The 27,550-nt window shown below is 38.3% G+C and overlaps 1 protein-coding gene across 2 annotated transcripts; it reads right to left on the reverse strand.

Annotated features, from left to right (window-relative positions):
• Positions 1–27,048, reverse strand: nr3c1 (nuclear receptor subfamily 3, group C, member 1 (glucocorticoid receptor)). 2 transcript variants are annotated; one of them, XR_013823513.1, is made up of 10 exons: positions 26,685–27,016; positions 23,849–24,963; positions 5,739–5,893; positions 4,014–4,130; positions 3,578–3,865; positions 3,355–3,499; positions 3,073–3,203; positions 2,786–2,943; positions 1,612–1,943; positions 1–481 (listed from the first exon to the last, which is right to left on the reverse strand). XR_013823513.1 is itself a non-coding variant. In XM_079892727.1 (9 exons), the coding sequence occupies exons 2-9, from the start codon at positions 24,952–24,954 to the stop codon at positions 1,791–1,793; spliced, it is 2,253 nt and encodes a 750-aa protein (XP_079748853.1). In that variant the 5' UTR covers positions 24,955–24,963; positions 26,685–27,048; the 3' UTR covers positions 1,247–1,790. The 2 variants fall into 2 exon arrangements, 1 of the variants encoding a protein (XP_079748853.1); XM_079892727.1 differs by lacking the exon at positions 1–481 and having other exon boundaries at positions 1,247–1,943; positions 26,685–27,048.
• Positions 27,049–27,550: the final 502 nt, after the last annotated feature.

The raw sequence follows: 27,550 nt of genomic DNA on the forward strand, positions 1-27,550 counted from the left end.
ATAGGGTCTAAGAGAACATTTTATTAGACATGTTGCAAAAGTTCATGTAAATACATCTGTTTATTTGTATCATATATATCTGTAGGAACAGAAGAGCAAAGTGAAAAGTGCTGCTCAGATACTGATTAGATTTTGAAAACAAGTGTTGATCGCTAAATCTGTACCACACAATGCTATGCTAAGCAGCTTGAAGCTGGAGATATCATCTGATTTTACTCATGTATTAAGCTTCCACAGAAGAAATGTAAAATATTCGTATCTTCTCTTTTCCCTCTCTTGAATACATATACCTTTGACAGCTGTTAAGACAAGCACAGTTTTAGATTGTACAAATTGAAAGCAGTATATGTTTGGCACAGAGATAACAGATTGCAACAATACAGGTGAGTAGAAATTCCCAGAGTTAACCATGCTCCTGCGCCGCAGTTTGACTGCATGAACCATCAGACAGCCAAGGTTAGTTTTACGGATTAGTCTAGACCTGATAAAAAAAAAAAAAGGGTTAAAAAACATACGCCGCTGTACAGAATCTAAAGAATCTGAGAAGTGCTGCAAATATAAATGAAATGGGCCTGAGTTGATGTTTGGTGTAGCTGAGCACGATTGTACTGTATCTGACAATTAAAAACATCTGTTTGTATGAATTCAGAAGGTTATAGGTAATCTGCACCCTTTGTTTTGGTTGTATACAGTGGCATTACTATGTAAGCCAGCAACAATAAAGGAACAGTTACGACACACACACAAAAATGTTTCACATTGCATAATTCCTATATGAATTAACAGGCGAAATTAATAATAAATGGCTTTCTTTGACATGATGAATACATCTTTCTGCAGAACAAACCTAAACCAGCCCCTTTAAAGCATTTACAAGGAGTGAAAGTGCTAGATTTGCATTTCTCGACTGACCAATCAGTGTAAAAATAAACGTTAGATGCATCTCCATGTCTTATCAATAAGGATCACTTCTACTGATTACAAAGCTGCCAAAAAAAAAAAAAAAACAGCCGTTATTAAAATTACAAGTGCAAGTGGGTATAAAAGTACAATCAACTATGAAGAAGTCCTAACACAATGGGTGCCAGATGTCTGGTGCGGACGAGTCAAGAGAGCGGCTAAAAAGGAAACAAGCTTAAAAAAAAAGGCACATATTTTCCCTTTTTCTGTATATATGTAATTCTGTTAACGACATGACTTGTTTTAAAACAGTGAAGATATGTTGTTGTTGTTATACAAAACGCATTTCATTTTTTCAAACCAAGCTGAAGCCATTATCTCTGTACATATTGTTTGAAATGATTATTTGAAACTGTTATCATCCGAAGTTAAAAAGTATGATATCTGAAGATAATCTGACGTAAAATAAACTATATAATCTGTGCATACTGGACTGTAAGTGCTGTGGTGCTGCATCTGCTCCAAAAATAAAAGATGTGAGGAACTCTAAATAGTAAGTGATCTTAGACAATTCGATTTCTTCTACTGATAGTTGATGCTGGGAATCAAACACCTGAGACGACAAGTATGGGATAACCTATCTGTGAGATTCACGGTTACGTAATTCAACAGTTCAGCCATTTGTTAGCTTTTTAGAACCTCTCTAATTACCCGTCTCTTCCTCCGACTCCACTGTATTCTGGTCAATCGTGGAGTTCTGTGCTGGGTTGCATACTGTCCCGCCCCTCACCCTCCCTGCGCCTCCCTCTCGCTCTGCTGTCTCGGGTGGAGTGGGAGTGAGGGGATGGTTTGGATGTTTAAGGCATTGTGTCCTGCTGCAGGGAGGAGATTCACTTCTGGTGAAAGAGCAGCGCCTTGACACTCCCGGCTTTGAATTTTGGTAACTGATTGCTGATGATCTCCGCAAGCATTTCGGGAAACTCCACGCTGAGGGATTTATTCACAAACGTGAAGAAACAGAAGTTCAGGAGTCCACCCACCATCTGAAGAGACACAGAGGGGTTAGAGATTCAAACTTTGGAAACAGCATTTGTAATGCACTCTACTTGTATTTCCGAGTGATAGTATTGGTTAATCAAATGAAGAGTTATTTTAGAAGTGGAGGAAGCTGATACGTTTTGAAAGAAATTACTACTTTTATTCAGCAAGGATGCATTAAAAGTGTCTTGGAAAAAATGTAGCGGTTCTCACAAAAATATTAAGCAGCACAGCTGTTTTCAACATTGATAATAAAAATAAATGTCTCTTGAGCAGCAAATCATCATATTAGAATGATTTCTGAAGGATCGTGTGACACTGAAGCCTGGAGTAATGATGCTGGAAATTCAGCTTTGCATTTTAAAATATGTTCAAATAGAAAACAATTATTTTAAGCTGTAATAATATTTTGATCAAATAAATGCAACCTTGGTTTTCTTATCAGACTAATATGAAAGGCACATCAAAAAATAGGGCCAATTATGAATTCATGTTGGTTGTTGATCATCTAAAATGATCATTGATGCAACAAAAAGATAAACAATAGACATTTGCTCTGTGTCAAAACCTAGTGAGTTGCCTCAGTAGCTGCATCATAGGCAAACTCCAGATTTTTCAAAAAGCAAGCATAAATATGACATGCTGCCTGTTATATGATACCTCTTCTAAGGTAGCATAGCATATGTACTTTGCAGTGAAGCAAATCCCAAAAGGCATTAGCAAAAATTCTATATTAGTCCATCTCGGTTCGGATGCTGCCTTAGAAGGTAGACAGCCAGGCAGCTCACTGGGGTTTGGAGCAGAGCCATACTTTTCCATGTGCATTATTTAGAATAAACTGCATTACATCGTGCATGGAGTCCAGTAGCTTAGTGAGCTGATAGAATCGCTGCCAGTTCTGGCTGGAGTTCTCCTCTCTCTTCACAATGGCCTTGCCCAGTTCTTTAATGTAAGACATTCGTAGTTCATCAAACACTGACTGGCTCTTCAAACCATCCTTCGGTACTGAGAAACCACAGAAACATAAAAAGGTACAATGATGTTGCTTTGTTAAGCTCATTTGACACCAAGTGAATACATCAGGGAACCTGAAACCATATATATTATGGATCAATGGCTTCTGAAGTAGCTCACCTGTGCTCAGGAGAAGAAGGACTTTCATGCACAGGTACTCCTCATTGGACACTTGCAGTCTCACAAACTCACTGGAGATCTTCAGCATCTGTTCACACTGATCATTCATGTAGGGCAACTTCATCCTCTCTCTGTGGACAGAGACAAATAACTCTTATTTGTGCTTATATGGGCAGTTAAACTTCCAAAGTAAAAGATGTTACTATAAAACGAATAGTTCCAGTCTAAACATTGGTGCTATTGCTTTGTTAAAGCACATGGGCTGTTAAATCAGATACATACTCATTGATCACTAGGTCCGGTGCGAAACACAGCATGTTTCCATTACACTGCTGGTATGATCTCCAACCTAGTCCAAAAGACATGAGGAACAGCCAGGAACTTTGCAGGAGGGTCATCTGATCGTCCAGGTGAAGGTTCCGGAAGCCTAAAAAGGCCAAAATAGAGGTTTTTAGTATGTTCTGTGATCTTCCACAGGACTTTTTGAAGACATCCTAAGTTGTACCTGGCAGAGCTTTGGCCCATTTGACCGCAGAGATGACTTGCCGGCCGCCCAGCCTGTTCAGAGTGGTCATGAGGCGGGTGGACGTGTCAGGTATGGTGCTGTCGTATCCGGCATAGATAGTGTCCGGCTCAATGGCCTTTAGTAGTGACAGCATGGTGGGCACCAGCTGAGGCATGGGTTTGGGTACAATTGCCCGGGCCTCGGGCAGTGGGGGAAGATTGCGCTCTGGAATCGTCGGCTGCTGGATTACCTTGCCTGTTTGGTTCTTGCCTTTCTTGGTTTTACGGGCTGAGCAGTGAATGAGGAAAGTTTAGAATAGTCAGTTCTCAAACTTTATGCATTTCCCTTGATTAAACTTTACATTTGTTATAAATCTAGACTGACATTTGGGTACACACTGGTATAATTATGTAATAAGTGCAACATTTCATGTTACCCTCTAGGTTCATGCCTGCCACGAGGCATTTGCGGAAACGACAGGCAGGGCAGTTCTTCCGGCGGATTTTGTCAATGATGCAATCGTTCCGTCCAGCGCACAGGTAATTGTGTTGCCCTATGACAATCAAGTGTAGTGTGGATTAGACAGGATGTCTTTCAAAAATCCCTCATCATGCACAGGAGCTGTCAAACACTGTCCTAAAACCCACTGCATAAATTTGCTGCTTTTTTAAATGAACCAATATGCACAATGAACATTTCGGCCTCTAAAATATATGCCAGCCTAATTAACAGAAAATCCTTTTCAAGTTATTTGTCTGCATATTACCCAAATGCATTTCCTCTGTCAAGCAGAGACGCATTTCAACGCCCACAGAATAAAAGGCGCTTTGACCGATGAATGACACAGTATGAGTCACTTGAGATAGACATGCAGTGAGAAGTCAGATCATGCTGGAAGGACGAGGTCTCTAACTCTACCTAATCAGGTAAAGGAGGACAGAGCTAAAGAATATCACATATTTTTGTTACCACCACTGATCTGTCTTGATCACCAGCCTTAAGCTTGTATGTAAAAGTAATGTGCTTCATTGCATTGCATGTGTAATTGTAGTGCTCTTAAACTATTTAAAATAAAACTTGAGTATACTTTCACGACTGTTTCTTAACACACTTTTACATTTTAAATTGTGTTTAAATAATCTTTTGTTGTGCTTTAAAAATACTTGATAATAATTTTCACTGTAGTGTATTTAATTTTAAAGTTTTAAATGTGCTAAAATGCAACTTAATCATTACAAATGTACAAGTACAAATATATTTAAATACATGACGTGCACATTTCAATATAAATGAGATTAAGGTATATTTTAGTTGACCCTAAATGCTCGTCAGCACATTCGGCTAGGGGTGGGCGATATACCAGTAGACAATTAACCAGTAGAAATTTGTCAACCGATCTCAAACACACAGTTTGAATCCACCCCTGTTCTCTTCCTTCACAAAAGCATGTAACCAATCCAGTCAACGTGCAACATATCATTATTTCTAAGGATTTTTCGAAGGCAGCTGTCTGACAGGTGAATGGGAACATGGTTTGATAATGTAGTCAAGTCAAGGCTTTAATATATTGGCCAAATTTTCTTATTGGGCCAATAATGTTAACATTATAAATTAACAAATATCGGCTGATACCGATATAGTGGCCGATATATCGTGCATCCCTAGTATCAACTGAGGCTGCTCTTGCTTTCTTTTGAGGGTGCTTAGCAGAAGGAAAACGCATGTGAATCAGTATATTGAAAGCAAGTAACTAAAACGTGATATGTATCGCTGCAGATACATACGTGAAAAAAAAAATCATATCATGACCAAATTACTCGTATCGTAATAATATTTTGGTCATATTGCCCAGCCCTATATTCAGTAGTACACTTTAACCATATTTCAAAGACAATATTAGTAATTATAACATTACATATGATATACAAGTCTTACTTAAGTGGTTTAAAAGGCTCAGCTGGTTGCTTTTAATATAATTTAAATTATAATACATTTTAATTTCTTTGCAATATATGCACAAAACATTACATTCAGTTTGCACTTAAGTATTTCTATAATAAGTACTCTTTTTAAAAGTAAGCTAAAGTGCATGCACAATAAATACAGCAATGGATGGCCACAGATATAAAACAAGGATACAGGTGTATCAGGCCTTCCTCACCTTCAACTGCTCTCTTAAAGAAGACTTTACAGCTTCCACAGGTGAGGACTCCATAATGGCAGCCCGAAGCTTCATCCGAGCACACCAGACAGATCTTGTGTACGCCGGTGCTGGACTTTCCAACAGCCGAGGATGTGGCAGTGCTGTCTTCAGGCCTGTAACACACAGAACACATGCATATTAATGTACAGGAAAAATACTGCTCAAAGATTTTAAATAATAATTAATTAATATTGTTCAATGGGTATGACAAGAACCAATCATCAGCTATTCAAATTAATTTATCACTGAAAACATGATTCTGAAAACAACACTGAAAACTAAATTTTCATTGAAATATCTTTATCATAAGAAGTTAGAAGTCAGTGCAATCAATGATTACGAAACATAAAAAAGGATGGCCACCAGGGGGCGACGGCTGAATGTAGCCAAAACACTTAGCACTGCTCCACCTCCACACTGGCTGCATGAAGACACATTTGCAACGCCTACACGCATTCGGCGTGAGAAAAAGACAAAATACAAGTAGGCCTTCACAGTGTAGTAGAAATAAAATAAACGGTGGCTTGCATGCAAATCCATCAAGTGAAGCAAAGCAAAAAGGAGGAGAGTACAGTTGCATATCCTCTTTAGACAGCACGAACATGTTTCCATGCAAGAACAGATAACATCTGCTTTTATAACATCAGCACTCAGCAATGTAGCTCAGTGCACAAATGCCACATTATTAACAGCTATGGTATCATTATGATTTACTGCGTAGAAAATTAGACAGGCTATAATTACATAGGAGCATACCTATGACCCAACTGGTACAGATTTTGTGATATCATTTGGACTACAGTTGATATATTTGCATGACGATGAGTGGTCAGGACTGCTTTACTGTATTCACACGTGAGAGAAACAAAGAAACATGGAGGAATGTGAAGATACAGAACGAGACGTGTCCCAAACAAGTTATGACGAGGCCGATCATGTTTGGCGCAAAGCGAAACTGGCGAAACTTATTTTGTTTACAGTTGTTAAGCAATGTCACAGCTTGCAGCATTAATACAGGACCCAGCTGATATTAGTTTTGCTGATTTAAGTCTATGATTCACGTTACATAATGTGAAGTTGTTTTTGCAAGGATGCCTGATTTATTGCTTTGTTATCAATAATCTTATCTTTTGGTTTGTGTCCATCAAGTTCCAAATAAATAATAAAATAAGATACCTGTCATTGAAGTATTTTATTGATATTACTTAGTAGACGTACTACATGGTTATGCAATATATAAAGTACACTCACATCTACTCTTATCGTGATGCATTTTATTGCCCTTAAAAAAAGTGTTTTTTTTTACACTTTATTGAGCTAGTGTTAATTGGTCATTACAGTTAGGCTACATTTAATAGCATCGAGTTGTGTCTTTCAGGCTTAGCCTGTTCTCTATAACTTGGAAAAGTTTTTGCTGGTGGAAACAGACCAAATGCAGCCCTGAGAATCATGAAAGTTCTCAAAAAATATGGTTACTCTGGACCCCAAAATAAAGTTTTTGAAGAGCCCTGCTCTATTCAGTGGGTGAGCATTAAAGAAAAGCTGTGTCAAGTACCACCACCTGTAACAGGAAGCCAAATGATGATGAGATTTTGGATTATTAGGGTTTATGTGGAGCTACATTAGATTTCTGAAGGGGGAAAAAAAACTATTAAAGTTACAATAAAACATAAGTAGTGACAGATTTTTTCCTCTGTTCTGAGAAGTGAAACAGATTATAAAAAAATAATAAAAATATTGTGGCCCAGGGACTTGGTGGGGGTTCTGTGCAACAGTTGTTGATTGGATGATGATGAGAAGTGGGCGTGGCCTCAAACGCGACGGCAGATGAACGTGAGTTTGCAGGGATGGGTTCGAGTGACTAAATGATTGGAAAAGTCATGCATGCGTCACCAGACTAGGGCTGTGTATTGGCAAGAATCTGGCGATACGATACGTATCACGATACATGGGTCACGATTCAATATATTGCAATATATTTCGATACTGTGCATAAGGCGATATATTGGGATTTTTTTAAAGTAAAATATTTTAAAAATATTTTAAAAAAGACATGATGTGCATAAAAGTCAAAGAAGTTTACTTTAGGTAAACAATTCAGTACACAGAAAATCAAACTGCCAGTTTGGGATTGTGGCTCACAGGTTCTTAGTGAGCAAATTTTTATATGCTCAAGTAGGCCATAATAAAAGAAAATAGGTACATAGCCCCTGTCACAATACAAAACAACAACGTGAACTGGACGAAAATGAATGAAAGTGAACAAAATGAATGTGTCATATATTGAAATCAAGTTTTATGTGATAAAAGATTTTAAAAGAACTGGACGCGCGAATGAGGCGAACCGCGCCGCGCTAAACGCCTCGTGCCGCAGGACCTCCAGAGGCGCGTAAACGCGTCTTTGCATTGACTTAACATTGAAATCACTCGCGCCAGATGCTCTATTCGCATTTGGTGTGAACGATGCACGCGATTACATTTAGAAAAAGACAAGCTTTGTTTCCAAATGCACCAAGCAAAGATATCCTTTCAATTGTATAAACTTTTATAAAACCAGCCAATATAATCACAATAAACACATCCAAAATGAAATCTTTAACATAACAACTGCACAATGTCTAATTTGTAAACAAAATGATTTACGCACTAAATCCAGCATAAACTCCGGCACAATTTGCATATGTTTAAACTCTCAAGACAGACGTCACATCCCGAACCTCACAGCAATTGGCTGCCGACTGCGTTTTTCGCTTGATATTTGTATAAAGGAACTGCCCAACTTTTTGACGCTCTCGGTCGCTCTCAACGCTTTCTCCGGTTCGCTGTCAATCCTAAAATGTCCAGTGGACACGCACCGTTATAGGCGAGCCTGGCGAGGACACTAGTGGTGCGTCTCAGCATAGCTATCTAGTGGTAGGGATTTAAACAACATAAGCGCGAACCACTGTCTGACGTCTTACCATGAATATTTTTGGACGTAAAAAAAAAAAAAAAAATCGATATTGCGTTTTTGAAAATCGATACAGTATTGCAAAATAAAATATCGCGATACTCAAGTGTATCGATTTTTTCTTACACCCCTACACCAGACTGTCGTTTTCAATGGAAGATCCAGTTTTAATAGCCTGGCAAGCCAAACCTACATCAAGATGTTTGGTCTGGCAACTCACCATAGACACGGCTCAATCCGAGGGGCGGGATAAATGGCTGTCTTTCAAATTCCCTCTGCACGCAATAGGACAGCGCTTCAACCAACCAGAGCGTTTTCCCAACAGCGGAGCTAACGTTAGTTGATAGATTCAACTTTTGAATCTGGCCGGCAAAACTACGAACACATCTTCCTTTTTTAAGAATGACTTAAGTGCCGTTCTTTGCTCTTTTCTCAAAGAAGAACTTAACTCCAAGTCCTCCAGAGTCGCGGCCAAAGCCGATTCGAAAGACTGTTCTCCAGCAGCAGCTCTTCTTTGTTTTCAAGTAGCAGGGAACCGTCGCAACTCTGTCGTCATTATGTTAAGCCCGCCCCGACTACTCTATACACGACGTGATTGGCCTGACCCAATTTAGGTTTTTCCAGCACGAAAGTCAATGGAGAGTTGCTAGACTGCCCTGGCTGCAAAATACATTTTGCTACCGCTAGGGTGCGTCTAGATTTCTAGGCTACAGTTTTAACATTTTCGATTAAACATTACAAGCAGTGTTTCCCAGTAATTACCTACACTCTGGTTGGCCCGCCACTGTCTAATCTGTCCCGCCACAGTTTCATAATGAACCAATTTATTTTTTTTACACAAAAGCGCAATAAGGCGTTGTGCTCTTACCAACCTGTGATTTAATTAAAGAAGTCTGTTTTGCTGCATGTTTCAAAAGGGAGTGCACACTTTGCTCATGCGATCAGCTCGTGATCTAGTGATTTCAGTGTCTCAGAATGGCTCAGTTCACAGTGAATGCAGCAACTCTCTGCATAAGCTGTCAATTTAACATGCATTTTGGGAATGCAACAGGTTCCAGTTATGAACTATTTTCACATTTTCATAATTCACAACATTTTTGTGGACATATTACAGCCTTTCATTAGATCTGTAATGTATGGAGGAGACTCATTTGTAAACCTGTTTCACAGAAACAGCAGTTTTCTTCCAAAATAAAAGCTCAAGGGTTTATGAAGAAATAAAGACAAATGTATTGTGATTTCCCTACTATAGTGTGAAGTAAAATATACTTACTATGAAATAATCACCTTTCATTTAAATTGATTTTAAAGTGCATTTGTTTGCAATATGGCCACACTTTAGATTAGGGCCCAATTCTCACTATTGACTAACTATTAACTATGACTTTTGCCTCAATAAACTTCTAAATACTGCTTATGAATAGTTAGCAGGGTAGCTGTTAAGTTTAGGTGTTGAGTAGGATTAAGAGATGTAGAATAAGACATTAATATGTGGTTTAAAAATATTAATAAACAGCAAATATCCTAGTAATATGCAACTAGTTAATAGTTAGTATTGGACCCTAAACTAAAGTGTTACTCAAATATTACTGCTTTAGGGATACTAATAATAATAAAAGTAGTATTATTATATTCAAATGTTTTGTCTTTCTGCAACATCAGTGTGAATGTAATGTAGACTGAGACGCTTTATCACAACTACAAACAGGTTTGAGTCCACTTTATTGGACATTAATACTTTAATAGTCAATGCAAAGATTCTTATATATACTTACTTAAGTATATAAAAAATACTTTTTTACTCTGCTCAATTTGCACACCGAACATGGGTGGGAGCTCTTAATTTTGAACTGTATTTAACTTTCAAAAACATGCATGGATGAATAGTTTACTAAGATCTATAACATGCATTTAGAAAATGGATGGTGAATTTTCATTTCATGCCAAAGTCAAACAGCCTGACCTTGCAACAATGGGAAAGAATATGTATTTGCAAATGATGAGACATCTGTGGCTAAAATCCCACTCTCTCCATCTTCTGTTTACTTATTTATAGACTGCAGTTGATGTCCACAAAACACGTGACTTCCTCCACATTACATATCTATCTAATGACGTGTTGATCGATCTCTTCAGGCCCGGCCATCTAGTGATCACAGTGGGCTGACAACCTCCCATTAAATTTGTTTATGGTGCAACTTTTTAATTGTCGGATGCTAGATTGGTCTATTTGATTTAATACCTTCATTATGCTTTAAATGGAACATAATGACATTTTGCAAAAGTTCATGAGTTTTAATCGCCCGTTTATTTGACAGAAATGCCTAATTCTTGGCTAAAGTCTTTAGTCTCCCAGGATCGGAGAGCAAAAGCAGCAATAAAAAAGGGAAATGGCTCTTACCCTGAGGAGAAACACATGAAAACAGAAAGAGGAAGTTCAGCATGCCATCGCTGCGTCTGACATTCTTTTCAAAGCCTTTTCTTTTTGAATAAGTTCTGATAAGATTACTGCCTCATGGATCAGGCTGCAAGTACAAACACTCTGCATTTTAAACGCAACGATTCTTAAAATAAAACTACCACCACATGATAAATTGTTCTATTAATATATAATCACGACACGAGAAGCACCATCTTTTTTTCCTTTTTTGCAGATCACTCTGAAACCAGTCTAACCACATTGGTTTGCTCAACCCGACATACAGTTACATGATCTGAATTCTCAGTAGAAATGTCACGCACCAAGAGGAAAACGTTCAAACTGTTGTACTCAATATCAGAACGGCTGTGATTCGGCAGTAGGCACAAGGCCACAATATGTAGCATATTCTTTCATTACATTATACTTTGGTTTGTCCTTCAGGTCTTTGCACGCATGCAGTTTAGACTCTTTTATTAATTACAACGTGGGTGTTTAAGTTTTGTTGAGTCACGCCACAGGCCTGCAGTGTAGACGCAGGTTAAGCTCTGTTGTGTCCAGCTGTGTTGTAGAAGAGAAAGTAGGTCAAACCAATGGCACTCAGAGTGTTTCAGGCAGCCAGATCTCTGTGTGCTAAAGCACTTATAACACAGAGGTGATTTACATCCATTATCCACTATTGCTGACTGGCAAGATTTCTGCTCTACGGGTCTACAGGAACCACACCAAGACAGTGGAAGAGTAAGTGAGAGAGAAGGAAATGAGAGAGAGAGAGAGAGAGAGAGAGAGAGAGAGAAACTGCCCTCTTTATGGCTGTAGGTAAACTTGAGTTGGCTGCTGTCCTGTGTCAAATATACAATGACTAACCAATCTGATATTCCTAATGCAGAGATTTCGTGAAATACCTTCCCAGTAGCTGACGTAGCTTTCAGTGTAGAGTTCTGAGAAGTTGTTTTTTGGCGTTAAAAAAAGATGGAATATAATGGCATTGACATTTGTTTTATGCTACTTAATATGCTAAGCACTAAGCAGAAACCAGGATTAAACGCTACTGTAAAGTTTTATGTGTCTCAACTAACGCTAGTGTAGAGCTGCACGATTAATCGTTACAAGATTGCAATCTCGATTCAAACACCCACTCGTTCTTATTCCTAAATGACAACGATTCAACTGAAAATAACAAAAACTGTCATTTAAATTTAGCTTATTAAATTTCACACTGTCTCAAACATTTCTTGGCTTTGTCCACGTGGAGAATAAAACCATAAGCCAGATGCAGCGCTCGCAAAATCGCCTGCCCGACGTCCCGGGGCGTTGTGTTTTCCAGTCGGGCTACCAAAATGCATAACCGGCCTGCCCGACGGGCTATCTGAAATAGTGTTCGCTTCAGTCTTGTTATAATCAGATTCAGCGCGTTATTTATCTTCAATCCGCAGCGGCGCGCACGTCAGAAAGAGAGAGAACAGGGTGTGCGTGTGTTCATCTGAGTCTCATTGGTCTGTCACTCATTGGTCGGTGGTGCTCGTCAATGTCAGAATATTTGAGATGACCAATCAAATCAAAGTAGGCGGGCTTTATGTTCACAAGAAGCTGCTGAGCGCGAATTTGAGCAGAGCGACTCGCTTCAGTTTACGGTCAAGTGCGAGATAAGATGTAAGTAGCTAAACTAAACATTTCATATTTAACAGCTTTTTTAGGTCATAAATGTGAAACAAATGACAAAAATAATCAGGCAAATGAATATACTTTTGTCTAATTTCGCCATTTTGAACTGAAAATAGGCCTGTAATGTGACTAATAATTAGTTTACTGTCATTGTGAGGGGACATTAGCATTAACAAAGCCATTTTCATCATAGGCACAAGAATAATAATGAATGTGTACATGTTGAGAATTAATATACAATTTGTAGCCTTCAGTAAATTAAAAAAGTTCAGCTTTAGGTGGGGAAGAACCAGGGCAAGATGAGGAGACTGAGAGAAGAAGAAAGAGTGATGGATAAGAAGTGAGAGCAGGTATCATCTACTGCCCGCTGACATGGTTTTAAAGCTATTTCTTATCATTTTTGGGCCTTCAAACATCTTGAAATGGACATATCAGAGAAATAAAAAATTTGAACACCCTAATAACTTTAAATGTAGGACCTCTTTGATTATAAAGCCCTGTCTACGGCCCTGTATTAAGAATAAGATCAATAATGAATGTGTACATATTGTGAATGAATTTAATAAACTTAGTTAGGCTACCTAGCTTTCCTAGTAGCTTTCAGTAAATTAACGTGTCTGAGAAAATGATTCATAAATCAACCTGTCAGTTGACCCTTTGTTAACTTTCTTCACTGACAGACAAAAATGAAAAGCCTATATCAGTCAAAGCTCAGCTTTAGGAGGGGAAGAGACAGAGCAAGAGAAAAACAAAGAGAATAGGAGTGTGATGCGAAAAATAAGGAGAGAAAAATAATCAGCTGCCCACTTACATGGTTTTAAAGCTATTGTTATCCAATTTTTTTTGCCCTTCAAAACATCTTAAAATGCACATAGATCAGAGGAATCAAAATTTTCCCCGAACCCCCCTAACTAGCATATCTCACATTCAGGACCTCAGTGATGAAAAAGCCCTGCCATCTCCATGTTAATGAAACTAGTTAATAGTGAGTATTAGACCCTAAACTAAAGAGTTACTTTTATTTTATTTTATCATACCCTCATTGGGGGCTGAGCCACAGACACAGACTGATTCATGTTCCATACTGGTCACACAAATTTCAGTTCAGTTATTACCAGATGCATATTTGTTGATATTTGTGTTTTGAAAAAGTTTTTGATTCATTGTTTTGACTCATAACCAATATTCTACATTAAAAATTGTAGTCTTTTTATATGGGCTAGTAAAATTCATTTCGGGCTACCAAAATCTGAAGAGTGCCTGCCCGAAGGGCTACCAGCGATTTTGAAATTTTGCGAGCCCTGAGATGACATTCCATATCCAGTCTGCAATAATAACTCATATTCTATATCAGTACTTCACAATCTTTTAATGTCTTTGAATGAAGTCACTTGGCATTTATTTGACCAAAAACAGTAATATTGTGAAATATTATTACAATTTAAAATGAGTGTTTTCTATTTAAAAATGTTTTAAAATGTAATTTATTCCTGATGCAAAGCTGAATTTTCAGCATCATTACTCCAGTCTTCAGTGTCACATGATTCTTCAGAAATCATTCTAATACGCTGATTAGCTGCTCAAGAAGCATTTCTTTTTTTAATGGCATTAGTTGTGGAGAAGTGTGAGTTAGAAGAATAAAGAACGGTCACTGCTGCATAAGTCTCTGCTGCATCCCAGTTCGCCTACTTATACTACGCCCAAAAAATGTATACAGTTTTTGTGAAGAAAAATATACTAGTTTTGAGTGTAGCAGAATAGTAGGCAAACTTTGGGACATCCTCCACATTCAATTTAATTTAATTTTCTTCCGTTTTGGAGAGAAATGTAGTAGGTACCTTGATCTGACAGTCGAGGGTCTTTTATGCAGAGATTCTCCTCATGTGTTCGCAATTTGCAATTAAAAGTTAATGATCAAATATATCATTACAAAAGTTCACAATGATGTTGTAGATAAACTAGCCTATATTGTGGATAACATTGAATAAATATCTTTTCATCAGGTTAGATACTGATAATTAATCACTCAAACCCCTTTATCTAAACCTCTCTACTTAACCGTCGGACTCGCACATCCACCATGTTTGTAGTTTAACACTTTTTATTCGTATTTGTAGTTCTAATCGAATCCTTGTCCAATGCGCAATGGGTTGTGGGCAATATTAGCCGTTAGAATGTGTACGTATCAGCAGCACTTCATATTCTAACCAGAAAAAGTAGACCATTGGGTACCTTTGGAATACTCATTTCAACATACTACGATATGGGACACACTAACTCTAATTTTAAATACTATTTAGAATGGATGGCATGCAAATTGGAACGCAGTGCTCCTTTGTCTGGAGTCTCTCTGTTCAGGTACAAGTGTAATCAAATTGCATCTGGCCATGGAAGTAAAAGCCCTTTAGGGCCCTATCTTACACCTGGCACAATGCAGTGCCAAGTGCGACGCAAGTGTTTTTTGCTAGTTTCAGTCTGACGCAGTTATCATTTTCACATCCTGCGCCACGTTGTTTAAATAGCAAATGCATTTGCGCCCATTTGTGCGCCCATGGGCGTGCTGGTCTGAAAACGAGGTGTGTTCTGGCGCATTGTTGGCGCGTTGGTATTTTGAGGCAATAGAAATAGACAGAATTTTATGTTATTTAACGAGCGTGTTAGTAATGTGCGCCTATAGGCGGGTCCACAACGCGCGTACACTCTGCTTATTAAAGGGGGGGTGAATTGCTGTTTCATGCATACTGAGTTTTTTTCCCAGATTCCCATGCTAAACATGGACAAAGTTTCAAAAGTTAAGTTGTACGTTTGAAGGAGTATTTTTGTTCCAAAAATACTCCTTCCGGTTTGTCACAAGTTTCGGAAAGTTTTTTTCGAGTATGGCTCTGTCTTACGTAAGATGGAGCGGAATTTCCTTATATGGGTCCTAAGGGCACTTCTCCGCGGCCGCGCGCACTCGCAGACCAGAGAGAGAAGAGAGCGAAAGCAGTACGTTACCTCAAAGCGCTCTGCTCGGCTTTAGGGAAGTCAATGTCACCAAAGAAGTGGGTTTTTGGTTGGCAGGGCAAGACAACCCTGCACAGATTCCCAAAGAACCCAGCGTTAAGGGAATAGTGGATGGAGTTTGTTTTTTCGAAGCATCAACGGAGGTTGTGCACGACTCTTTGTTCCCTGCATTTCGACGATGATTGTTTTATAAACAAAGCCCAGATCGACTTATTTGCAGATCGTCTAATGCTTAAGGATCGAGCAGTCACGGTGAGTAAACTACTTCAAATGTCTCTGTGTTGTTGTTAGATCAGTTAGCACAGCTATAGCACACCGCCCACACGGCCCGCCCCCAGCCGCTCGGTTTTTTCCGGAAAGACTCGGTACAGCCAATCTTTCACCTCTAAATATAATACAACTAAAGACGTTTTGGAGATATGAAGGATGCAATACTACTCTATAGGTACTCAAGATTAACAGGAGATTGAGTGAAAATGAGCATTTCACCCCCCCTTTAAACACACAGGGACGCACAGCAGCACACCAACACGCCAAATATTTAAAATAAAAGGATTACAGTGTAAAAGATTATTATTGTGAACATACAGATATGGTGGAATCCGGCTTGTCCTGTAGATGGTCTGCTTGCGCACTTTTACCTTGTGCACGAGCAGATCCATTTGCGCTCTAGAGACTCATTCAGTCTTTCGGCTAGCAAATTCCGTCATGGCAATAGCGAATCTGCCATGGCGCGAGCACAACTGGCATTTAAAGGGAATGGGAGATGAGACTCTGATTGGTTTAATGCACGTAAATCCCAAAACACACCCATTACTCATTATGAGAATAGGGACAACCCTTTTGGACCATTCGGACACGCACTAAGTGAACTTGCGCCATGCGATTAGATCGTTAAAATAGGGCCCCTTGTGTGTTTGCATTTTAGTAATATACAGCTGATTTTTTTTTTTCAGGTTCAGTGCACTTTAAATATGCTGGGGCTTTTTTTTTCTTTTCCAGAAAACCTCTATTTTCACTAGTCCAAAGGTCCTCATTGTGGGGCTGGTTATGCAGAGTTAAAAATACTCAGTGGTATGCTGGAGAGAGGAGAACAGAGGAGAGAGAGACTAGGAGGAGAAAGAGAAAACAAGCTTCTTATTCACAGCTGCCTGAGAGTGCCATCGATATTGACTCATAGAAAGCCAAGAACGATTTGAGCAAAGCTTTCAGGAAGAATGTCTGAGTGAGTCACTTTAAATCAAAGGGTTTGGCTTAATTAGATCATCATTTAAGATGGAGAGTCACATAGGAAAAAAAAAGCAGCAAAACAAAAGGGGTGTGAACCGACTGCATGTTTGCGTGAGAAATGTGGCGCCACAGACCTGAAACCAACCGCGTTTACCGCATAGCGTGCACACAGGAGAGAAAGTGAGAGACCGACAAACAAAGAGAGAGAGAGACAGCTCCTGTCTAAGCTGGCTGCAAGCCATTAAATGTCACGCAGGTTGGGACGCAGTCGCAAACAACCTCAACTCCCACTCAAAACCTGCAGACCACAAAGGCCTGATAATTGAGTCTACATGTAAATTAAAGATTAAACCTCTCGTGTTTCACCATCTGTTCCTGCTCTCCATGGCTGAACCACTGACTATTTTCTAACCAGAACCACAAACTACTTAGATAATTTTAAGGTCCACTTTCAAATTATTCTGACTTTTTTCATAAAACATAGTGAAACCGGGTGTACAATGAGAAAAAAAAAACTGTAGGACGGCTCTTGGTTTTATCCATCAGTAATGACTGTGAAATTGATTTTGAAAAAGTAGGTGTTACATGTGGGTGTCGGAGCAAAACTTTTGAGGAAGCTTTTTGACCAAGATGTGGAGGCTGAAGGTCAGGTTCATCCTTGAGAGCATCTCAACATCACTTAATGGTTATTTTACGAATCTAGTAATTTGCTCTTATTGCTGTTAACTCAGGTGTGTCCAATCGTGATCCGGGAAGGCCACTTTCCAGTTCCAGCAGAGTTTAGCTCCAGGCCTAATTAAACACACCTGAACCAGCTAATCAAGGTCTTCACAATCTTTAGAAACTTCCAAGCAGGTGCACTGAATAAAATGTTAACGGTAAAAAACTGTAAAATGTTGAAATTAATCGTTGCGTAGTAATAGACCATAATCGATTATAGCCTACTGACGTTTCGACATAATTCGTCACATACACGCTTCTCTCGCTAGCGTAAAATGGCGGAGGAAGGCGAAACACAAAAGCAAGTAATAAAAAAATGCACCCACCAGGGCCATACCCACCATTGAGGTCCCCGAGGTCCGGACCTCTGTATTTTCCCGAGGTGTAATAAATGTGAAATAATTGCCAAATATTAACTTTACTTTGGTGCTGCATAAATATTGCACAACGCAAAGATTACGACCTTCTCATCTGAGCTGTCAGCGGTCTTACACCGCTCATCAATGTCAAAATGTTTAAGACGACCAATCAAATCAAAGTAGGTGGGTTTTATTTTGACAGAAGCTGCTGAATGCTGATCATGAATTCCAGCGCGACGCTTCGGTCATAAAGTTATTGTAAAGTGTTACCAACTGGTCATCATAGTTCCAAAAATGCTGATTTTTCACCACTATCACTAGCATTAAACATCTTCTGTGTTTCCAGTTTGTATTGTGGATCATTAATTGCAACATTTAACCTGATTCTCATGTTTAAGATTATCGGGATGGACTTGACAAATAATGAACTAACATAGTTTTAAAGCTATTGTTATCCAAATTTTTTGGCCTTCGTTGTCTTAAAATACACATATGTGGACCAGAGGAATCAAAATCTTCTCGGGGAACCCCCCTAGCACACTCTATATTGTGATCACGGTAATTTTGAAACCCTGGGTAAGGCACTGGAACCCACTATTTTAAAATTTACAGCGTGCGAGCGAGGCTGCGACTGCGAGCATGTGTGTGTGAGCGTTATTGTAACTTAAGTACACTTGACAGTTTCATGCGCTTTTAGTATTTACTAATGTTTGTTCTAAATGGTCCTGTCATCCGCTGTGTTCAGACTTTGGTTGTGTTTGATGTTTGCTACATTCAGGAAGTGCACTTTCTTGGAGCAGATAAAATAAAAAGGGAGTTCATATATCTGACTGCTTGTATTCATTGACGAAAATGTAGGTATATGTGCAGTAATATTGAAAAGTGAGGATGCAACGCATCGTGATATCGAATCGTTGACCTGATAATCGTAATTGAATTGAATCGTGAGACCAATGACGATTCACACCCCAGTAACCTTCCTTACAATATATGTTACATAACTGTAATAGATCTAACCTTACAGTTAATGTAATTTGAATGTAAAATACTGTTAGGTTTACAGTTTTTGGAAGTGAAAGAGAACAAGTCAAGTCCAGTAAAAAACAAAAAAAAACAAGCAAATTGACAGTCCTAGAATTCCCTGCGTTTTCCACTTCACATTAAATGTATTTTCGTTGAAATAACTGTTTCTTCTTACATTTTTTTTTCATATCAGGTTTTTATGTTACATCTAATGCTTACTGCATTATTTTAGAGTCATCTGTGTTACAATGATGGTGTTTAGTCGTTGTGTGAATGACACCAATGCACCAATATATTAGTATTTACTTCAGCTTGTGGCAAAGCTGCTTGTGATGAGCTTTGATTCATAATGTGACTTTCTCATTACCACCTGTTTTTGGTAGTTGTCAGTATATTACAAAGTGTATATTAACATTACATCAGTTAATGTAATACATGTTTTTTTTTACTGTAAATTTAAGTTAAATCTGTAAAACCTAAAATGTTGCTACCGTATTTTTTTACGGTAAATTTGTGGTAACCACAGCTGCCGTTTTTTTAATTAATTCAAATTAGTTTTTATGTGCATATCCTTTTTAATTAGATTTAGTTTGTTTTAAATACATTTATTTAGCTTTAGTTTATATTTTTATATATGTTTTAGTAATTTTAGTACTTCCAACTTAAATTTATTAGATTTCATTTAGTTGTTTAGGCAACATAACAAATTTTATGTCAAATTTATGTAAATATCCGTCATGGCGAAAATGAAAATATTTTAATTAAAACATTGTTACGAAAAAATTTTTTTTGCATGATTTTACTACTTCGTTCCCTCGATTTGCTAAATCGTGGACAATTTACTAATTTGTTTCCTCGATATATAAAACGGATGCACGAATCAAGGCAACAAAATAGTAAATCGTGTGCACGTCATGTGCGGGGCTCCGTAACAATGCATTAATGTTTTAAAAAAAGAAACATCTAAACAGAATAGTTGTATGCACGCATACAATGCAACAGAAAACGTATGCAACAGAAAACAGTATGACGCATAGGAGATTAATCAGATATCCTAGATATCAACAAAATAAACGTAACATTACAACTTGTATCAGCACAAAAGGATGCAAATGTGAGTGAACTTGAACTGTTAAGTGCTAGCCAGAAAGTGTTACTCCCATTGGGGATGCGCTCTTCCTGTGTAACACACTGAAACAAGGGCAAATAAAGCACAAAGATTTCACAACATTCTATAGTGTTCTTTTTATAATATTATATGGCAGATCAACTTGCTTTTGTGTTTCGCCTTCCTCCGCCATTTTACGCTAGCGAGAGAAGCGTTTATGTGACGAATTATGTCGAAACGTCAGTAGGCTATAATACTCGTGCACATCCCTAATCTGAACCCAATGACTCTGACATTAGAAAAACAATCTTTGTGTTTATTTTAAGCAACTAGCAAAAGCTGTAATATGTGGGTGTGTCACTAATGGCCCGTTCACATGACAAATATCCAGACACTTCCTCAAAGACTGTATACTTGACACGTCATTGGCAATCAACCAAACTGCTGCAGTTTTGGATGAGCAGGTTTCAGGTCGAGCTGCAAAGACCTGCTTTGTGGAGATCACTCAGCTATGTGTGTCAGTTACATAACCCCTTGATAACTACAGTCATCTTCAGACTTCCAGTAAATACAAAACGTTCTTTATATTAACAAAATAAGCACATTAACAGATTGCTTCCAAAGAAGTTCTGCCCTACTATCATGCCCTCGGAGCACATTTCATTCAATTACAACTTATGCTCACACAAGTCAGGGTTTGCAAATAGTTGAGGAGAGATAGCAGTAAAAAACATGATGGAACATGATTGTGAAAAAGAAAATGGTGCAGTTCTGTCTGAATGTTCAGTCTCAGATATTGTATTCTTGCATTGACCTTACAGCATTTTAAGTAGCCTAGTTTAATACTTTGGGTAAAACTGTAACAAACCAATAATGGTCCAGCATGGTAACTAATTTAGGGAGCAGCAGCACTGTCTTTAAAAATCAGCGCTGGGTTTTTTTTCTGGCCTGACCTCCATTTCATGGCTGTTTCTTACTGGAGGAAATGCATGGCATGATTATTCCCAGAAAAGATACTCTCAAAATGTAATTCTTATTTTGTGCATTCTTTTGTTTGTGGCCAAAACTACTAAAATGCAAATTATTTTAGGGATAGCTGAGTGTGGTTCCCATTCCTTTTTGTTTTTATTGTTAACTAAAACCTTCTTTTTTATTATTAATTAAAATGAAGCTGCAATAAAATTAAATCTAAATATGGAAAATTAGAAATGTTGTCTTGGCAAATAACTGAAATAAGTTTAAGTTTGAGCACTAAAATTACTAGGCTAACTGTAAATAAATAAAACCTAAAACTAAAATTAAATTTATAAAATAAAATAACTAGGCCTAATTAATTAAACCTAAACAGTATTATTAAAAAACTAATAAAAAGGACAAAAGCACAACAAAACTCCTCAACATAAACTAAAATAAAAATAACACTGAAAACTGTTTCTCCATTCTTTAAGGCCCCGATAATACTTTACGATAATTACTGACTGTTTACTTGTCTTTTTTGTAAATTCAGTTTGAAGTTTAAAAAAAAGCCTCCATGTGCAAACTATTGCAACAAAATTACCCAAATTATCAAAATATTATGACTGAGATACTAATAAAAATATATGTATGGTGATATATATGGCAGTTTTCCCCTTTGTATCGAAAATTATATTGAATTATATTATATAATATTGAAATTAGAAATTCCAGTATCGTGACAACACTACAGTGGAGAGCAGCTTTATAGTAGAAAATGTTGCAATTCTAATTGAAAGCGACACTGATTGTTTTTCAAGTTTAATACTGTGTAAAGGTCCTGCTTTAAAGCAATCTATTATATAAAGTGCTATATAAATAAACACGGCGTGATGTCACTGGAGTGCTAGTCTCGGCCTCAGACATCACGCCCACAGGCCGTTGGCTGAACGTCTGATGAATATGGCACACTTAACTGGAAACACTTCAGGATTTTCTAAAACTGATTGGAAACAAATGCGTTGTGACGCCAAACCCCCTCATAGAAGAAGAAAGTGGTCTTGTTTACAACTGTGACAATAAGCGCTTAGTTACCAGGATCGACTAAATGCTGGATTATCAAAATTATGTGAAGTTTGTGGCTCCATTGTTGCAGTAAACTTGCACAATGTTCTTGAGTGAATCATTTATTACATTTTCACACCCCTAAACATGATGCGGAAACAAAACGAACTGTGATTGGTCGCGTTACATGTCAGTCACTGCGATGGAGTCCAGGGCCGTATTCACAAAGCATTTTATCTTACCACTAGGAGTACTCATAAATCGCACTAAAAGATTTTAGCTAGGAGTTTTCTCTTAGAAGTTATTCACAACGCCTTTCAGACCTACTCTTAGTAAAGAAAAATGACAACTCCTAAACTAAGAGTGAGTCTTCATTGCTATGGATGACATCATTACTCATGCACGAGCTTGACTGAAGTGACCACACCTTGATTGGCTGATGATTGTAACGCGGGAATGATTCCAAACACCTCCCCTACGATGATGAGTGACAGGTGACAGGTCTGAGAATGCGTGCGCTACACAAGTAGTGCGAAGGACAGAAGATGATGAATAACTGAATAAATAGACTAAATGAATAAAGAGTAAGGCTAAACAAATAGCCTAGCAGCCTAATGAAACATATGGATTGATGCAATATCTTTGCAACATTATTGAATTAATCTGTCACTATATGCCTCTGCCTACGTTTGCAAAGAGAAGAACATTTTAATTTGATTCACAATGAAACGTTACAAATAGTTTACATGCAATGAGTAGCCTAGTTTTGGTTGTTGTTTGTGGCGTTATTGCATCCCTAGTTATGCCTACAATGCAGAATTGTTCCCTCGCGATTGGAAGCTCCTGTAGCCGCCGCATACGCATTTCAAAACACCGCAACGTGAAATGCCACAAAAAGCGGTTTGTGAATAGGTCTTAGTGAGTTAGGAGTCCTCTCGACTTCTTTTAAGCTGTCCCAGGCTTAGGTGCTACTTTTAGGGCTAAAATGCTTCGTGAATTACTCTTCGTGAAAAAAATTAGGAGTCCTAAAGTTAGGAGTGACACGCCCATTATTTTTAGGAGTTGCTCCTAAATTCGCCAGTTAGGAGCTACTTTTAGCCTTAAAATTATTTGTGAATACGGCCCCAGACCTTCTGCCGTCAGTCTCAAGAGACTACTGGAGTGCCAAATTGCAGAGCTTGTGTAAACATTCACATAGCTATGATCGGATGCTTTCTTAACGGCTGTTTTCTCACCACTGTCATTTCTGTTGTGCGTTTATTTAATTATTTAGAGGAAAGCATGGGGCACATATTCATCTATGTAATCTACTCATCACAATGTGATCTATTCATCACATACGCCGCTCTCAGCAGTGAAGATGGCGTCGGGACGCCTATAAAATAGTTAAGAGCTCAGCACACCAAGATACATTTATAATCACTACAGACATTTCTATGATTCTTCCATGATTTCTTAAGATTTTAAGTCATTTCAAAGACTTTTCCAGGCACAAATTTAAAAATTCCATGGCGCTGGCCATTTTCATCCGTAACTGAAGCACTGACCATCCTGGTGGCTTTCATGGCTTACCTGGCATAGGGGCTTGTGTAGTTTTTGGAAAAGCATTCGCTGGCCCTCTGTTGCATTCCGCTTGCATTCCCAAAGCCCTGGCCCCTGCTCCAACTGTCTCCAGAAGAGGTCAGAGGGGTGTACACGTTAAAGATAGGCTTCTGATCTTTCTGCTGACTGACAGCAGCTGTGGACGGGTTTGCCCCAAAGAGAAAGCTCTGTCCACTTGAAGTGGTGACACCACAAATGTTAATAGGTGTGCTGTGGAGACCAAGCTGACAGTAGTTAGTCCCACCGACGTTCTCCTTTTTGATGACCCCTGGAGTACACAGCTGGATTATAGAGTCCTTCTCTATTTTCACAGTGGCCAGGCTGGTGGTGGTGGTGGTAGTGCTGGAGGGGCTGGAAGTGCTCATGCCGTTGAGTGTGCTGCTCACCGAGATCGTGGCCTTTGAGTCCCTCTCTGTATTTGTCGACAAGTCTCCGAGTAGAGCATCTTCACCTATGGTGGAGAGGAACGCGTCATCTGCCACATAGAAATCAGAGGGCGATCCGTCCAACTCAAAGTCCTGCAGGAGGTCCAGAGTGTTATCACTAAAGAGCTTATGATTGCCAACATCAACATCTTTCCCCATTGGACTAAAGGAATCTTGGTCTAGGTCCATATCGCATTTATCCATGGGAGAAAATTGCTCTGTTTTTAAAGGAAAGAGATTGGGGTCAACTCCACCGATCATGGAGTCCATTGAAGGGGAGGAGCTATTGAGGTCTGCAATGCTGGCCTCCAGACCTGAGAAGCTGTCCCCCAAAGTGAAAGAGCACAGGGCCTGTTGTTGTTGAGCCCTCTGCTCCTTCCCAACCGGTTTGAGTTCTGAATCTTCCATAAAGAAGCCAAGAGTGGAGGTGGTGTGCTCCTCCAGAGTGGGTGAATTGCTCAGGCCATTGGGAAGGTCTGCGGAAACTGGCTGCATCAGTGGACTGGGTTGAGGAACCATGGACGTGGGAGCGACAGACATGGCACTTTGTATTCCGCTTCGTAAAATTCCCTCAACTGGGCTGTTGCTGTAATCCAACGAATTCAAACACTCATCTCTCTTGGCGCCCTTCTTCAGTCCTCCTTGATCCATCTTGCATTACTGTGGTAAAACACAACAAAACAATTATATTTTCTAAAACACCATAAATACCATCACTAAAAAAAGCATAGTTTACTGTTAGTAACATGAAAACAAAACATGATTAAAAGAGGTAAAGACAAAAATACTACAAAAATGCACCATGGTAACAACTTTTCCCCATGAAAATTGTTCAGAAATCATTATAATATGCTGATTTATTTTCAATGTTGGAAACAGTGCTGCTTAATATTTTTTATAACCTGTGATACTTTTTTCAGGATTCTTTGATGAATAAGTTAAAATTATACAGCATTTATTCAAAATAGAAATCTTTTGTAACAAATTACAATATACACTACCGTTCAGAAGTTTGGTGTCACTTTAATTCAACAAGGATTAGTTAAATTGATAAAAAAAATATTCATCAATGAATCCTGAAAAAAGTATCACAGGTTCCAAAAAACTATTAAGCAGTTTCCAACATTGATAAAATCAGCATAATGGATTTCTGATGGATCATGTGACACTCTAGAATGGAGTAATGATGCTGAAAATTCAGCTTTGCATCACAGAAATAAATTATATTTGAAAATATATTAAACTACAAAACCATTATTTTAAATTATAATAATATGTCACAATATTAATGTTTTTCTGTATTTTTTAATCAGTATAAATGAACGCTTGATGAGCATATGATACTTATTTCAAAAGAATTAAAAATAGTAACTTAGGCCTACGTTTTCTTTCCAAACTTTTGACCGGTACTGTATATTCACTTAATATTATTCTGTCTTGATTTTTTTCTGCGTATTGAGGGCCTAGGCTTCACCAAGGCAAATCCCTTGTGCGTGTTAGAATAGCCTACTTGACAATAAATCTCATTCTGATTCTAAAATAGCATAGTTGCTCACATTTAGCTGCTACTCGTAAATCGGCAAAACTTTGGAAACTTAGTATTAGCCACAACAATAGTACTATTATATGGCGTCATAAAAAAATTAAACAAACAAGAAGACCCGCGAGAAGTTGGGCTGTTCTGCATAAACACCACGTAGCCTAACGTTACACTGTAACTATGCATGCTTTGAAGTGATATCTTTTGACATTGGATGAGTTATCTATATTTAAATGTATTAAAATAACAGTAAAACCGTTGGACAAATATACGTCTCGTACTTGCACACAGTAGCCTCATTATTAAACTTATTAAAATAGATGTTTTTATAATAAGTACCTCATAAAATATCTCAATCTTTAACGTTATTAAGACTATTTTGTCCAAAACGCCTCATCATCTGCAGCTGAATGCGTGGAGCTTACGTCTGTCGACTATTTTAATTTTAATAAACGGATACAAATCCAAATGTGTAACGTTAAGTCTCGCGCTCATGTAGCAGCAGCAGCACGAGCGCGCGCGGATCACTCATTGTGACACGCACTGAGGCCTACTCACACCCACTGCTCTAACCCAAAGCAGACAGACGAGTCAACCACTTCAAATTTCAACTCTGAACACCTTAAATAACGTGAAATACCTATGCAACAGCCAAAACAGCGCATACATCGCCCTAACAAGCCTGCAATAACTGTTTAATGGCGTGAAAAACAAGTCGCGAGATCAGTCAGAGTGTAGAAACGACAGTTACTAATTTAAAACTAGTTGCTATACTTTAACGCAATGAATGCGTATATTATCCAGGTGCACGATTAACAAGAATAAATCTGGAAATACGTACCTTTTGATATTTACGTTCCTGTTTTGATTTGTTGCATCATCTGACATTGTTTTTGTGTAGAGGTTTCTGCTGAAAGCGAATAGCAACAACATGAGCCTTCACCGCAGTCTGAGGTCGTTTCAGAAGAGCAAGACTGCGTGGAAAAAGGTCGCGGGTCGGATATCGTCCCGCGTTTCAGTCCGAATTCATAATCCCATCTGGATAATCCAGGCAATTTTCTCATTTTCGGCCATGAGAAAAGAGGCGTGCCATAAAATCCTAAACCATAAAAACATTCAAAATGGAGAATTACAGTTGAGTTCCGTGGCGACACTCTTTACAACATGCAGTGCGACCTATTGGCAGTGTCGAGTTATTACATCTCGTCTCTTGTTACAGTGACTTCACTGGGTGAGATGAGAGTAACCTCGGTGATATCACCATCATAAAAACACACACACACTGCCTTCTCTCTCTTCACTGCTTCTATTTCTGTTGTTCTTCTGTTTCTCTCATTCATACACATCCACACACTGGCGACGCTGTATAACTTTAACATTATTACATGGATGGGTCATTGACATTGTTTGTTTTTTTCAAATATATGTTCAATACTGATGTAATGCATATATTTTTTAGTCATGAACAATGACTAAATGACTAACAATTACTTTTGTTGTTGTTGTTGTTGTTGTTGTTTCATGTTATCATGTACAACCAAATAGTTGTATGTGTGTATATATATATATATATATAGAGAGAGAGAGAGAGAGAGAGAGAGAGAGAGAGAGAGAGAGAGAGAGAGAGAGATCTACAAACCTTTTCACTGCCTCAAAGATCAGTTGGCATCCTCTGATGATGAATTATTATGTTTACTGTTTTGTCAA

Source organism: Squalius cephalus, assembly GCF_949319135.1.
Source record: "Squalius cephalus genome assembly, chromosome: 14".
NCBI lineage: Eukaryota > Metazoa > Chordata > Actinopteri > Cypriniformes > Leuciscidae > Squalius > Squalius cephalus.

Bases quoted from the DNA above. Each gene is read 5' to 3' on its own strand.
- nr3c1 (XM_079892727.1), bottom strand. From the start codon at position 24,954: ATGGATCAAGGAGGACTGAAGAAGGGCGCCAAGAGAGATGAGTGTTTG. The intron at 2,944-3,072 runs GTGAGCTACTTC...GTGGTTTCTCAG, and splicing joins CCTTCTTCTCCTGAGCACAG to TACCGAAGGATGGTTTGAAG. The intron at 1,944-2,785 runs GTAATGCAGTTT...GTGTCTCTTCAG, and splicing joins TACTGGACTCCATGCACGAT to ATGGTGGGTGGACTCCTGAA.